The 14165-nt window shown below is 41.1% G+C and overlaps 2 protein-coding genes across 2 annotated transcripts; both read right to left on the bottom strand.

Annotated features, from left to right (window-relative positions):
* Window positions 1-208: 208 nt before the first annotated feature.
* Window positions 209-976, bottom strand: LOC137269858 (uncharacterized). The gene has a single exon (XM_067803699.1). It carries the CDS (start codon window positions 974-976, stop codon window positions 209-211), a length of 768 nt encoding a protein of 255 aa, XP_067659800.1.
* A 7325-nt stretch (window positions 977-8301) lies between these two features.
* LOC137269859 (uncharacterized protein F54H12.2-like) lies at window positions 8302-9602 on the bottom strand. Its single transcript, XM_067803700.1, has 2 exons — window positions 9153-9602; window positions 8302-8940 (listed from the first exon to the last, which is right to left on the bottom strand). Exons 1-2 carry the CDS (start codon window positions 9600-9602, stop codon window positions 8302-8304), a joined length of 1089 nt encoding a protein of 362 aa, XP_067659801.1.
* Between the last annotated feature and the right edge of the window lie 4563 nt (window positions 9603-14165).

Here is a 14165-nt window from a genome sequence, read left to right on the forward strand (position 1 = left end):
ATTTCCCCCAATACGACCATGACAAGTTTTCTTGAGTCCCCTATACGATCGTAATACAACATTTTAGATATTATTGAAAGAAATACGACAGTATCAGTCTCCGATTGGGTCTATTAATATGGAAATAAACACAAACATACATGGATAGAGGATACATCATTAGCAGAGGACATTTTTTTTTTTTCACCACATCACTCAGGTTCACTGTTTACAGATTTAATCTGTCGGGCACACGTCTCAGTCGTGTTGGTCTCCCCACAAGCCGACGCACATGATCCTCCTCAGGTGGTGGAGTTGTTTCCATCAGATGTCGCCCCAGATCCGCGGCATCATCTTGTAGGAGCGCTTGGTCAAGTCGACAGGCACCGATATCTGTTGGCATGGACGTTGGGTGAGGAGGGCGAGAGGTGACGACAGTTGACACTGACGTTTGGGTGGTGGTGACGGTGAGTGGTGAGACACCAGCTGACATGATGGGGGTCGTAAGGATGGCGGTGGTGTGTGTTGAGGAGCCCGAAGCGTGTGTGGAGGTTTTAGGGGTTGGACTAAATAAGAAAGCATCAGTGGCCAGATCGCTGAGGGATGGCACTTGTCTGGCCTGGGTGAGTGAGTGAGTAGCCTGGCCTGGGCGAGAGGATGAGGCGGGTGTTTCGCTGAGCACAGCCAGGTCCGACACTGGGTCAGAGCGACCGGAGGAGGCAGGTGTTGACTTTGATGTGTGGCTGATGGGAGTGAGTGAGTCAGGGTCGGGGCGAGCGGGGGAGGGGGGTGTTGACACAATGGCATCTAGCATTGACGGGAAAGAGGGAATCCGGAGGGGTGATGGCAGGAGCGGGGATTGCAGATGGGAAAGGTCTGGATCATGGGAGGGGTCAGGTGAGGGAAGAGTGGTAGTGACTGAGGTGGGTTGAGCAAGAGAGACTGGAGTGGGGTGATCAGATGTGTGGAAAAGAGAGGGTGTGGGAGAATGAGTCATTTCGAAAGCGAGAGGGTTTGTTGCAGATAGAAGCAGGAGTTGGGAAGGGATAGGTCTAGGGAGGGGTGGCAGAGGAGGAGGGATTGGAGCACGCTCCACTGGCTGCTCATACAAGTTGTCCTAAATCGGAAGGCAACACCAGACGCAATCGCGACGACACCAAACACCACCAATGAGATCACAGTCGCTCTAAGCGACCCCACATCTGAAAAAACCGAAAAGAGACAAAAATAGAAAGAAAGAGAAAAAAGAAGGGCATATGTCATTTATATGATCCATAGGACGTATACGATATGGATATTAATAAGTGATAGGTTACACACTACTACTTTGAACAGTTTTTAGATAAATCGGACTTTCAATATGATAATCATTAACATGACGTTGACGTCGTCCCTTACATTTTTTATAAACGAAGAATGATGAAATTGCAATCACTATTGTAAGTGGTAAACTGATAATACCTCCTATTAGTTTAGTAATTTCTGTTTCATCATCATCATCATCATCGTCATCGTAGTTTCGGGTAGAGCTGGGGGCTGTAATATTGTAAGAAGTTAATGAAGCGTTAGCAGTAGCAATAGCAGCAGCAGTAGTGGAGGCTACAGTACAAATACTAGAAGCAGCAGCAGCAGTAGCGGAATCAAGAGAAGTTGTGATTTTAGTGAATGTGGTAGTGGTTGGGGTGGTAGTAGTCACAGTAGTAGTAGTAGTAGTAGTAGTAGTAGTAGCAGCAGCAAAAGCAGCAACAGTAGTAGTAGTAGTAGGTGTTGTTATTGTTGTTGTTGTACCAGCAGTAGATTTTGCAGTAGAAGTGTTTTTGTAAGTAGTGAGAGTTGTTGTTGGCGTTGGTGTTGTTGACGTTGGTGTTGCCGTCATTGGCGTTGGCGTCGTTGACGTTGTTGACGTTGTCGTTGCTGACGTTGTCGATGATGTTGGTGTTGATGTTGGTGTAGGTGTTTTTGACGTTGTTGGTGTTGTTGTAGATGATGTTTTTGTTGTTGATGTTGTCGTTGACGTTGCTGTTATGGTCGAACGTCTACTTTCTGAAAAATGTTAATGAACTTTACTGCATGCGTATCACAGGTACATCGCATATTGTTTATAATCATAGAATAACATTACTTGTGTTGCTCTCACACTGTCCACGATTAAAGATTAAAACAAAAAACACGAAAATGAAATGGTACTATAATCAATGAACATTTTTTTTTCGTAAAATGCAACTGTGTTGTATTCTGGTGAAACAAATATATACTTTGATTAAACTAGTTAAGACCTAACAATCCAAGGGTGGTTTGTTTCATACATGGATAACGTGTGAATTACTCTTCGAATAAACAGTAGACGCACGCTTTGACACATATTTAATCATTTGCATGTACTTTTTGTTTTTACCTTCACAAGGCCGACCATTGATGGAGACCCTTTCCACGTCTCCACACCTCACACCTTCTCCAAGAATTGACTGAAACAATATCATTTTTTATATATTTTTACTATTTAAAAGTAAATAAATAAAAACAAAATAAAAAATTTGTCTTGCATTTCATCAACCCTCCAGTGTAGTCATGCCTCAATTAATCACATCGCACATGGCGAACACTCAACACATTCACCTGTTGCATTTAAGCTGAGGCGCAATGTGAGGATTTCGGCTACTGGTGTGTACGCTTGAATTATTTCATCATACAATAAATATTATCGGATGGTGTTCCCCTTTTGATGAGAGTGTTGGGAAAAAATTGTTTGACTTTGCAACAAAATGATGTAGCTCAACGAGTAGTATTGAATAATAATACAGTAAAACATGGATATAACGAACTCCATGGAACCAAGGAATTTAGTTCGCTATATCCATTGTTCGTTATTCACATTTGACCACCATATTAGGTTGAAGAGATGAAGACACATTTATATGCTGCGTCTACAAATCTTTATTCTTGTTTATTGACATAGCATTAAAACTCTGACACAGAGACTAAGACTTAAACGTATTCCTTTAGATTCATTCTTAATATGTTGAATAAATACTTACCTTGAGCCGTGGGAAGAGACTCATGTCTATTTCAAGTCGATCCCTTTTTCCCGTTAGCCAAATACTGCTAATTTTCAGGTAGGGGGTACCATGTAAGTGAGTGTAGGTACCCCCGCCGGCCCTACACACAATTTGTCGTGGGGTGAAGCTACAAAACTGCGCATTAAAGGACGTAGCATTCACCCCAACGAACAGCAGGATAAGCAGAATCGGTAACATGCTGTCTTCTTAAATGCAATACCAAGAATGACCAAATTAAAAATAAAATAGCCCCAAACCCGTCACAACCCATCATAGCTTTCATGGAAAGCACGTGCATGCGGAGCGGTGTCCTTTTGATCTCTTTATCTTTAAGGATCAATGTGTGACTCTGTTTCCATCATCCAACACATTCATACGATTGCCCCCATAAACTTGTAAGTACATTGTTTCTATCCAACAGTCCTATACATTGTATCTATGTTGACATAAATGTCATTACCAATTTAATTTATCGAGCGTAGGTGAAACACATTGTACCGTTGTCTAGTGGGGTCAAATTTTCTTCTTTGTAATCATGTTCTGGTCAAAACCATGTGTGGTAATGTAGACATGAATTATTGTTTGGGATCTCAAACTAATTTGATAATTTAATATCTCAACACTACACCTCCAACCTCGGATTCATATAATGTTTGTTTAGGACTGTAATGTAAATGTCTCTTGTACATTGTGTATTTCGGTGGTAAGTATATTTGAACAAGATGTTTATATATGTTACTTTCGCTTATACTGTATTACAGAAAATTGATTAAATATATAGCCTTTAAAAGGATACTTTCGTGCAAGAAATAATTCAAGCGTATTAAGTGCGTATTTGTCGCAAGTGAAGTCATGTTCACTTTTATCGTATACAATGGACTCTGAAACATGCTGTACAATCCCTACATTTTTATCCGCTCCCAAAAGCGTCGAATTGTTCACAGCCCCACTGTATATTAATATATCTGTATAGTAAAACTCTATGAAGATGGGAGCGAGAAACAGACTATAAACTGTTCCACTGTTGACTCCGCGAGTCCCACTATACTCCCTATAGTCCATATCAGAAAATGAAATATGATATTATTCGGGAATGCAAAGATTTGGAATATATACAGTGTAAAACGTAGATGTAACGACCTCTAAAACCAAGCACATACGACCAGTAAAACTCATTTCTATAGGTTTGGCAAATACTTTTAATAATGATGATTATTTTCACTTTTTGTTAACCGAAATCGGAAAAAAAGTGACCAATACGACTTCAGTAAACGTTTTCTCATGGTCCCCCCCCCCCCCCCAGAAGTAATTAAATCACAAATTTCGACCGGAAAAATACCAAACTAATTAGCACTCACCATAAAGACATCTAATTTGACATGATTTGCAGGTGTCAGTCTCCCACCGAAGAAACATCTTATTTACAACTCGACGATATGTGTTATATCATATTACTTGCAAATATTTTCATAAGTTTGGATAAGTAAATAGCTGATAAGTACACAAGTTTGGTGAGGCTCTTGAAATTTTACTTATCTAATATAATATACATGTCTTCATACTTACATTAGTTTAAGTGTTGATATCTGGTGTTAAATTCTTCTGTTGCTTTTGCTGCAGCCACTTCGGCTTCGCCCTTGTGAAGAAGGGCTACAGCATCCTTGATTTCACTGACATCAAGTATTGATATGATCGCACAGTTTTTCGTTTGTATAGACAGAGTTTTTTGATATCTGTCTAAACTAAACAGGTGATCATCAATCACCAAAGTCACAAGACCACAGTAATTAGAGTTGACTGGTGAAGCTTGGTGCATACACAATTCATCCAAGAAGTAGGATAAAATTGATGTTAGTTGGGATGAAACTCGCTCCCCTAAAATTTGATCAGTTTGAATGTTATTCCCAAGTAGGAATCGGAACGCTGTTTTTGAAGAGTTAACAAGTAGCTGGAAGCTCATGGTTGGTCAGAAGAGATATGAGATGAAACTCTCGGTAGAAAGTCTTTTTTTACTATCAAACTTCAATGTTTAATTTACACACCAAAAAATTTCCGTTCTACGCATTCTATTATTTGAGAAAACGTTTCTCTAGTAAAAATCCACCCATGACTAATATTTACTTTATAAAACATTCTAACTATAAAACATACACCCTTACTTACATTTAGTCACGCAACCCCCACGTTAAACTTTTTGAAGTGTATAAAAACTGTTTACTTTTTTTTTTGCAAGGAGAAGACATATGTTTATATTCTCACGACATCGGTGCAACTTCGTGAAAGTACGGTGATGAAGGTGTGACAAAGCAAAAAGAGGAAAGAATTTTACGTTTTAGATTTATTGTTTATAGACCATCTCCTTTGCGTTTACATAAACTTTATGTAAGGAACAAGTATGTCAGAGGTTGGATCAAACCATACAATCATGTACTAGAAGTGTTTTCCATGGCATTATTTCACGGACAATTGTAAACATCTCTAATGGTTTGCCTAAACAAATTAAACTCGGTTTTGTCAGCCCTCCCCTTCACTAAATATATTCATTGAATTTCATGATGAAAATGTGTGACGAAAAACCAAACATTGAAACCCTCCCAAACCTTGTATGTTTCTACAAGAAATGAAATATGTCGAACTCGAGTACATGACTGATTTGGAAAAACATTCGTCAAAACGCATTCATCAATGTAAACACGAGGGGTGGAAACGGTGCATAGTCCACACATTGTTACGTTTGAGGGGATTCTCGAGGAATGAACCTACAAACCCCGACACATCTTTATGTAAGTTTTAATCCATATCAAGTGCATCACTCTTGTTGTTATGGTTGTCGTTAATTTAGAACGCTCTGTCAGAACTCTGTGTTTTGGCAATACATTGAGTATGTATGCCTACTGTGTCAACACAGCCAACTCCATTCTGAACAGTTAACCTGAGGCTCTATACGAGTGTGTCAATATGACGAGAGGCAGTAAGACTCTCCACAGTGCACTGTATGTGTTCAATTCGTGTTGACTCAACCATATACGTGTGTTTATATTGTTATGAATTCATTTACTATTTGTCGTAATATCCTAATCTTTTTGACTAGACTTTCCAACAGCATGACACTCGATCTATTCCGATGTGTCAGTGTGGCGAGGCAGGAGACTAGCGTTCTCTGTCATGTGAGGTTCTTCACTAGTGCACTGTACATTCTCAATGAATATTTCACTCAGTTATACACGTGTTTATGTCTGTAGGAATTCATTAACAAGTTGTCAAAATATCGTAATTTTTTTTTTTTCGTCAGTGTGAGGTTCTCTACCGGATGTGTCAATGTGGCGAGGCAGGAGTTTGTCGATCATGTGAGGCTCTCGACTGGTGCTCTCTAAATTCTAAATTCATATTTCACTTAATATTATACTCCTTTATGAAACCAATTACCATTGGTTTCATAATATTGTAATATGTTAGAGAGATCTTGATCATGATCATCATTTTAACCCACCATGTTAATGAACAATGGAATATGCATGAGATTTGATCTTGGTGAAAATACAACACAGAGAAACATATATGTATTATATTTTATTATCCTTTTTTTTTTTTTTTTCAATTACAAACGATTTGTCGCATACAAAAATTTACACCAAGATTTTGACATTCTAAAATTTGTCTAACTTTCCAAAGTCCCGCTCACCAGGAGCGCCAAGACCTGGTTTACTCTTCACTAGCAATCTTTTTGTTCCAGGAACCTCCATGTTTTTTCCACTGATAGTCCTCATGAGACGCTTTGGTACGTGTAAAGTGCGCAACACTTTGCGAAATTCCTTGTAAGCACGTGGTATTTTGACCATAGGAGAGTGGAGAATAGCAAAACGAACAAGTTTCACAAGGTTTGAACCTTTTAACCATTTTCCATCTGCCGACATCATTTCCAAATTATCATTCACACGCAGGTCATTTGACTCGATTTTGTTCTTGAGAAAGAGCCACAGAGTCATCAATTTCCCCATCGTTTTTGCTGAAGAAATGTTCTTGAGAAGTCGATCGGAAACGCGTAGCAGAATGTCACTGTTGATGTCTAATTTTTTGCTATTTTCAACGTTGTTCCCTTCTGCTGTCATCGATTGGTCGTTGTTGTCCTCAGACTGTTCAGTCACTGTCACAGATGCTGGTGTCACTGGTGTCGTTGTCACTGGTGCTATCGATGGTGTCGCTGTCACTCGAGTCTTCTCCGCTGGTGTCTCCCGTTCTTCCCGTTCCGACAACAGCCTCTGGTAGGTGTCCCTCGTCAAGAGAACCATGGGCTTGGTCATGGTCAAGCTTGTTACTGTCTCTCGAGGCAAGCGAATAGTGCTGAAACAGCGACCTTATGCAAGTCCGTAGTATGTAGTGATGATCGATTAGGAGTTGACTTTTTTCACGACCTCCTACTGTCTTGCTCCCTAGTGTCCGAATGAGCTTCTTGTGTCTTCGCAGTTGGGTTTTATGAGCGTCAGAGAGTGTAATGTTTCCTCTCAAAATGTTGTAGATCAAGGTGATAATGGCTTTGAATTGTTCGCTCGAGAGATGGGTGAGCAGCGCCTTCCTTTGTTTTGTGTTTACTTGCTCCAGTGAATGTAGAAATGTCTTTTGTTTCTCCAGCAGATCGGCCATATTGGTTGTTTGGTTAGATATACCAATATTGATATCAATGATACTGTCACAATTGAATTCTTTTACGAACAGTCACAAAGTGGACGGCACTTCCCCAACGATCCGGGATGTCAATACCACGAGTTTTGATGACGCTTTTAAGATTGTTGATAGCCTCCGACTTGTCCACGTACCAGGTGTCACACTGAAGCAGTGTCACTTCTGCTTCTCCAGGCGGGTAAGCCACTGAGATCCAAGAATATTCCTTCTTGTTCATGTCACAGCCAGCGCACAAATGATTTGACTTGGAGAATGAGGTCTGATTTATTTTTATGACTACTTAGGTAAGTACACCGTGCAGATGTCATCTGGGAATATGCTTGTGCGCAATCGTCCGTAGCGTTCGTCGGCGTGTGGGGAAGCATCCACAACGAGATACCCATATTTTTGATGACCATGGCGATCCAATGACGACCTTTGCTTTGTCTTATCTCGGTATTGACGATAAGACCCACACCTCGGGCAAGCATGTTGTCAGGGATGGAGAGTGGTAGGGTATTTTTGGCGTACACGCCCAACACGTGTCTCTGTAAGCTGGAATCGCTCTGGACAGCGCACCAAAGCTCCGAAGCCTTCATCTGACGTTCTACTTAACAAACACGTTCCGCGCTTTATCGATCTCAATCAGAGAGTTTCTCTGAGTCATGACAATGCAGCTCAGCGGTTGAGTGAGGGCTGATTTGAACTCCAGTTCCAGCCTCACGTCTCCAGACTTCACCAAATTGAGGTATTCCGAATCGGCGCAAATCTTGTCCAGGTCAAAGACGTAGAGGGCACTTCCCAGGAGAAACTCGCTTCTGCTGATGCCGTTGCCCTTGCCTTCCGCCCACAAACCCATACCATCGAGCATGCTGACATAAGTGGCGACATCGTCCGCTTCGGTCGGCTGACCTGGCACACTGGCACCGTCGACGTAGAGGGTCATCTTTTTCACCATCGAGGATAAAAAATTGTATGGGTTGCGATCGTATGAACCATTCAGAGAGGCCGATTCGACCAAGCCAACGATATAACGGCTGGCCACGGGGTTGGAGACGTTGTCGATGGAATGACTCAGCTGCGATGTCGGGATGCTGGTGACCTTGACCTCGCTCTTCGTGTATGGGTAGAGGGCGTTAGACTTTTCGAACAGGGAGTTGTGAGCCAAGATCAGAGCGGGGTTGACTTTGACTTTGCAGACCTGCAGGTAAGCATCCAGGAGATGCACTTTGAATTCGTGGTCACGCTGGTGATCAGACAGAATTTGGGTTCTGATCTATACATTTTCACGGTCATGTCCACTTCGTTGATCAAGTGACGGTTCATTTCGAAGATGTCTTCGAAGATGGGACCCGACATGGTCAGTTCCTTGCTTTTGGCGATAAAAGAGGCACGTGTCATCATTCCATTGTTGACCGATCCCGTGACGTCACTGCTTTCCAAGTCCGCATTGCTCACAGCGTAGTCCTTGTAGAACAGCTGTGAGGTCAACTGCGTGCTTTTGGCTTCTGCATCGTACCCGAGCAGAGCTTTCATCATGCTCTTGTAGGCATAGTGGTTGTTGGTCGAAGACACCAGCTGATTCTGCAGGTAGACAGACGTTTGAGAAAATAGCGCCGACATAAACAAGTTTATGGGAGCCACGTTTTCATCTTCCGCCAACGACGTGGTGCCGTCGGCTTGAGTGACCTTGACCTTCACGTGCAGACGGGTCCTTTTCAGATCGATGTAGTCGGCTCCCGAATTGGACACGTGAAACTCCAGCGGGCTCGTGTCGTTGATTTGACTCAGAGGCCTCACGTTAACGAAATAATGCTTCTGCACCGAACTTTGATAAGGCGGAAGTGAAAACAAATTCAACGCTTCGGGAACCAGTTCCTCAAAGTCCCCGTCGTTTATGAGAGACATGCTTTTGGTTCTCTTTTTAACTGAAAATGTCGTCTTCTCGCACGGGAGTGCACTTGAGTGCTTTGGCGGTTTTCGAAGGGACGATGGAGGTAGTGTTCTCGGTTTGACGAATTTTCTTCGTTGTGACGCATCTCTCGCCCGCTTTGCGTTTTATAGCCTTGGCTCTCTTGTCTTTGGCTTCGGCTCTGTCTACCTCCCTTTGAGATTCCGATGTCACGTGCATAGTGACGTCAGTGGTTGTTTGGGGTTGCGTTGATCCTGCTGCCTGACGTCGAATTGGAATCACCATTTTTTTGGCTTTCCCGTAAAGTAGATTCGAAGTCTTCCTCACGTGTTTGTTGTCAAAATAGTGCTTGAACTTGGCATAGTCAGGAACGTACAGCGGACGAGACTCCATGATGATATATGATGTTGTTGGTAGTAAATTACTCCACAAAAGGATATCGTCTCAAGTGAAGTGTGGCGTGGGTCTCCTCTGACAAGAATGAAGCAACGGCAGTGTTTTCACTCCTTAAATACAGTTCAATGTTGTCCGTTTCTTTCAATTTGACACGCATGCACATTTCAGTGCTAAAGGTGTACGTAGGACCCTGTCTCAAATCGATCCGTCTCAGTAAGTTCAGCTGAGTCTCTCCCACCAACGAACTGTCGCAAAGATTACACAAAATATCCACGTAGGGATCTTTGACCTTACTCATGTCTATGGACCCAAAGTTCAACTCCATCAAGGACACCACCCAGAATCCGTCAAATGTCAGTCTCTGGTTGAGTTGCACACGAAAATGATAGGGCGTGTTCCCTGTGAACGATGTGGTTTTGGAGTCTGAGCTTTTGAGAAACACATACTTCTCCATGACAATCTAATTATTATTTTTTTTCACACTTCTTTCAGTTCACTTTCTGACACGTAGGAGTCAAATTTTTTGGGCCAGCCAAGCCAGCGCACCAGGGCGTAAGTCTTTCCCTTCACCTTTTTCCTTTTCAGGACTTTTTCAACTTGCCACAACGCGTCCTCCCCTTTGTCGACCTTCTTCAGCTCGTTTGCATAAAAGGACCCTGTCAAGGGTTCGTCGTGGAAATCTTTGAGTTTGTACTGATGAAACCCTTGTTTCCTGTAGCGTCGAGCCACTTTGAAAAGCTCCTCTGTCCACTTCAGATCGAGCACTGTGTTGAAGGGTCTCCTGAGATATGAGATGCGAACCAGATCACCTACTTTAAATAGATATTTCTTAGGTCTACTACTGAATTTGTTGCTACTGCTGCTGCTGCTGTTGTTGAATTTCTTCCTCAAGGGTTCGAGGTAGACGTGATCCCAAACTTTCACCTCGTTCTGTTCGGTGACTTGTGCAGGCGACAGATGAGGTAACGACGAATGCAATGTGTGATTGTAGTTGTCCACCAATTTGGGGAGAACATCCAGGTAATGTTTTGTGTTTTTGTGCGTCATATATCGAGTGATCAAGGATTTCAACGTCCTGTTGAACCGCTCCACGTAATTGCTTTTGATGTTTTCATTGCGTGCAATCGTGTGGGTTATGTTTTCCTTTTCTAGAAACATATTAAAAGCCCCTTTGAATTCGCTCCCTGCATCTGTTCTCACTTTCTCAGGTCTCCTTTCTTTAATTATTTCCTTGAAAGCCTTCAACACGGTCTCAGGTCTCTTGTTTACCAAAGGTGAAACAAATGCATACCGTGAAAGAATGTCCAAGGTCACCAGCAAGTATCGAACACCATCATTCCATTTCGTGTATCTAGACATGTCTGCTAAATCAACGTCAAACATTTCGTCAAGAGAATGCACTCTCACTTTCATTCTTTTAAAGCGGTATCTTGGAGGCCTATGTAAGCTGTAAGCATCTTGATTACTGACAAACTTTTTCACACGACGTAGTGTGCCTTTTGATTCACCCTTATCTCGCAACACACTACGAAGTTTCATAGGTCCATAATATGCCCCTGGTCTTTGTGGATTGAAATAATATTCTTCCAACGCCTTATCAGAATCCACATTCTTCCTCTTACTCTTCTGAGAACTCATGGTTGAATGAAAAAAGTTAAAGATGAGATCTCATAATATAATGGAAATAAACTGTATTTATTTTATTTTTAATCTATTATATTTTTATGAGTTTCTCATGTGCCGAAAGACTCTGAGTTGAGTGGTGTAATAATCATACACCAAGCTTGCTAGCAAAATAACACACTTGAGGACAACAGACTTCATTCAATTCAATTTGAATATTGGTTGCATTTACTTTTGAAATTCGAATTGTTTGTTTACACCTTGTGCAAGTTGATTCAGAACGTGATTGAATGAGAGAAGCAAGACTGAATGATATAACGTAATGAAAACACAATGTGAAAGTAGGATTATTCTTTTATTCCATTGCTTCCCTCTCCCCTCTTAGATGACACATACACAATATATACAGGATAAAACAAACAACAAAATAAGTTTTCACAATAATGACACAGTGATATCATAGTCATGTACATATTTTACATCCTTTTCTCTAATTTCAACATTTTCACAACGCGTTCTTTCAGTCCAACTGTCCATTCAGGTGTTTTAAAATGAGTATCAAGATAATCTTTGCATTTATACAGAACCAGGTTAAAGTCTCTCGTTTCTTGCAAAGATGGGTCCTCTGTCACCAGCTTTCTCCAGTTTTCATGAACCTCTGCATCGTCGACCTCTGACAGTGACATGTTAAAGTATCTCTCCACGAGGTCATGCTCAGACAAGTCACAACTGTGCACATGCTCACCTTCCTCTTCAAACATACATCCAAAACAGAGTTCTTGAGACAATCGTCTGATGATCTTGGTGACCTCGAGACAATAACACAAAGTCAACAAGTTTTCGACGAGTTTCATCTTCTCCCCCATGGCAACTTCATCAGCCGATAGTGCCCAGCGAGATTTTTTTATAATAATTCGCTTGGTCACATTGCAGTCATCTCTAAACTTGCGTTTGGCATCATTCACACAACGATCACGGTTCCAAAACCAGTCCTGAGATTGTACAATCACGGGTTCACTCAGAGCGTGAGGCATTCTCATGACCTGCTTCCACGAGTAGTAAGTAGATCTGACCTTTCTTCCTGCCATGTTACACACCACAGAGGAGCACCACAACTGTTGTCAACGAGGGTGGAGAGTAACTACTGATGCGCAAACACACTCTTTATATTCATAACTGTCGAATTATTATAAACTGATTGGACAGAAAGAAAAAAAAGTTAAATGTTTGTCACCTGTCTTTCATGTGATTGGATACATGCATCAGAATTATTTTAAACTGAGTGGATGAAAAGGTTTAAATGTTTATCACGTGTGTTTCACGTGATTGAATACACACATCCAAACTGGTATTGAAAATGACACTTGTTACATGATATAATAGGATCAACTATAAACAGATGTAATACAAACATGTATCATATTGCATTATCATTAGAGATTTCTTACCACTCTGCTCTCCATTCGTTCTATTCTACTCAGTGTTAAGAAACATCTATTTCTATATTCCACGTCCTCATAAATGAGCGTGTAAATGTCAGCAAAGTCTAGATTTGCGCCAGCTCTTTGCGCTCTCGCCTCCTGAAGTATACTGTCATGGGAGATTTCTGCCAAGGCTTCATCGAAATAGGTGTCCACACATTCTTTCGGATCCATCATGAGACACTGATGATGGCGCTGGGACGGATGATCGATCTTACACCCATAACATCTGTTGACGCGCATCTCATTTACTCTCATGATCAAACGATCTACATATATTCCCTCGAGAATAGCCTCAAACTGTTCTCTTCCAGGGTGAGCTTGTGCTTGCTTGGTCCCACTCATTATGTGAATATAACAAAATAACATTATGAGATATGTTCCTGTGTTTAATTCCATTTGTTATTAAGAACACACATTTTGTTTGTTTTGTTTCATATGTTTTTTTCTCTATAGTTTCTATCATGCAAGTTTTGTTTCAGTTTTACACGTTTATAATTTCTGACATGCAATTTTAATTTCGAACATGCAAGTTTTCGTTTCTGTTTTACACATTTTGATTTCTAACATACAATTTTTAATTTACAACATACAAGTTTTGTTTTTCGTTTTACACATTTTTAAATTGCTGACATACTTCGTTTTACACATCACGTTGTCGAAGACACAGGAACACTGTCACATGCTGATGGAGAGGTGGAAAGCTTCCTGTCATGATGTTCTTCCATTTTTTTTTTTTTTTGTTTTTGTTTGCTAGACACATATTGTAACTTTAATCTTGTTTTGCCTAAATGGGATTATAGCCGTAAGGACGGGATTCTATACCATCTGCCAAAAGATAACGTTTGTCATCTTGTGGAGTCAGGGCTAATTTTGTCACTCTGTCTGTGTAGAGTGTGTTCTGAATAGAACGGATCTGATGATAAGAAGCTGTGCTTTGTTTGTGTTTGAAAAGGCAATCTTTAAACATCTGGTGACGAAGATGTTTTTTGACGAACACTTTTTGCACTCCTTTGGCAGTGCGTTTCTCGACCCGTTCACACTGAGTTTTGTCAAAAA

This window comes from Haliotis asinina, unplaced genomic scaffold (assembly GCF_037392515.1).
Source record: "Haliotis asinina isolate JCU_RB_2024 unplaced genomic scaffold, JCU_Hal_asi_v2 scaffold_17, whole genome shotgun sequence".
Classification (NCBI taxonomy): domain Eukaryota; kingdom Metazoa; phylum Mollusca; class Gastropoda; order Lepetellida; family Haliotidae; genus Haliotis; species Haliotis asinina.

Excerpts from the sequence above, each read along its gene's own strand:
- LOC137269858 (XM_067803699.1), bottom strand. The coding sequence starts at position 976 with ATGACTCATTCTCCCACACCCTCTCTTTTCCACACATCTGATCACCCC.
- LOC137269859 (XM_067803700.1), bottom strand. The coding sequence starts at position 9,602 with ATGTCTCTCATAAACGACGGGGACTTTGAGGAACTGGTTCCCGAAGCG. Across the intron at positions 8,941-9,152 it reads TGTTCTACAAGGACTACGCT|CGTGACCACGAATTCAAAGT; the intron begins GTGAGCAATGCG and ends TCTGATCACCAG.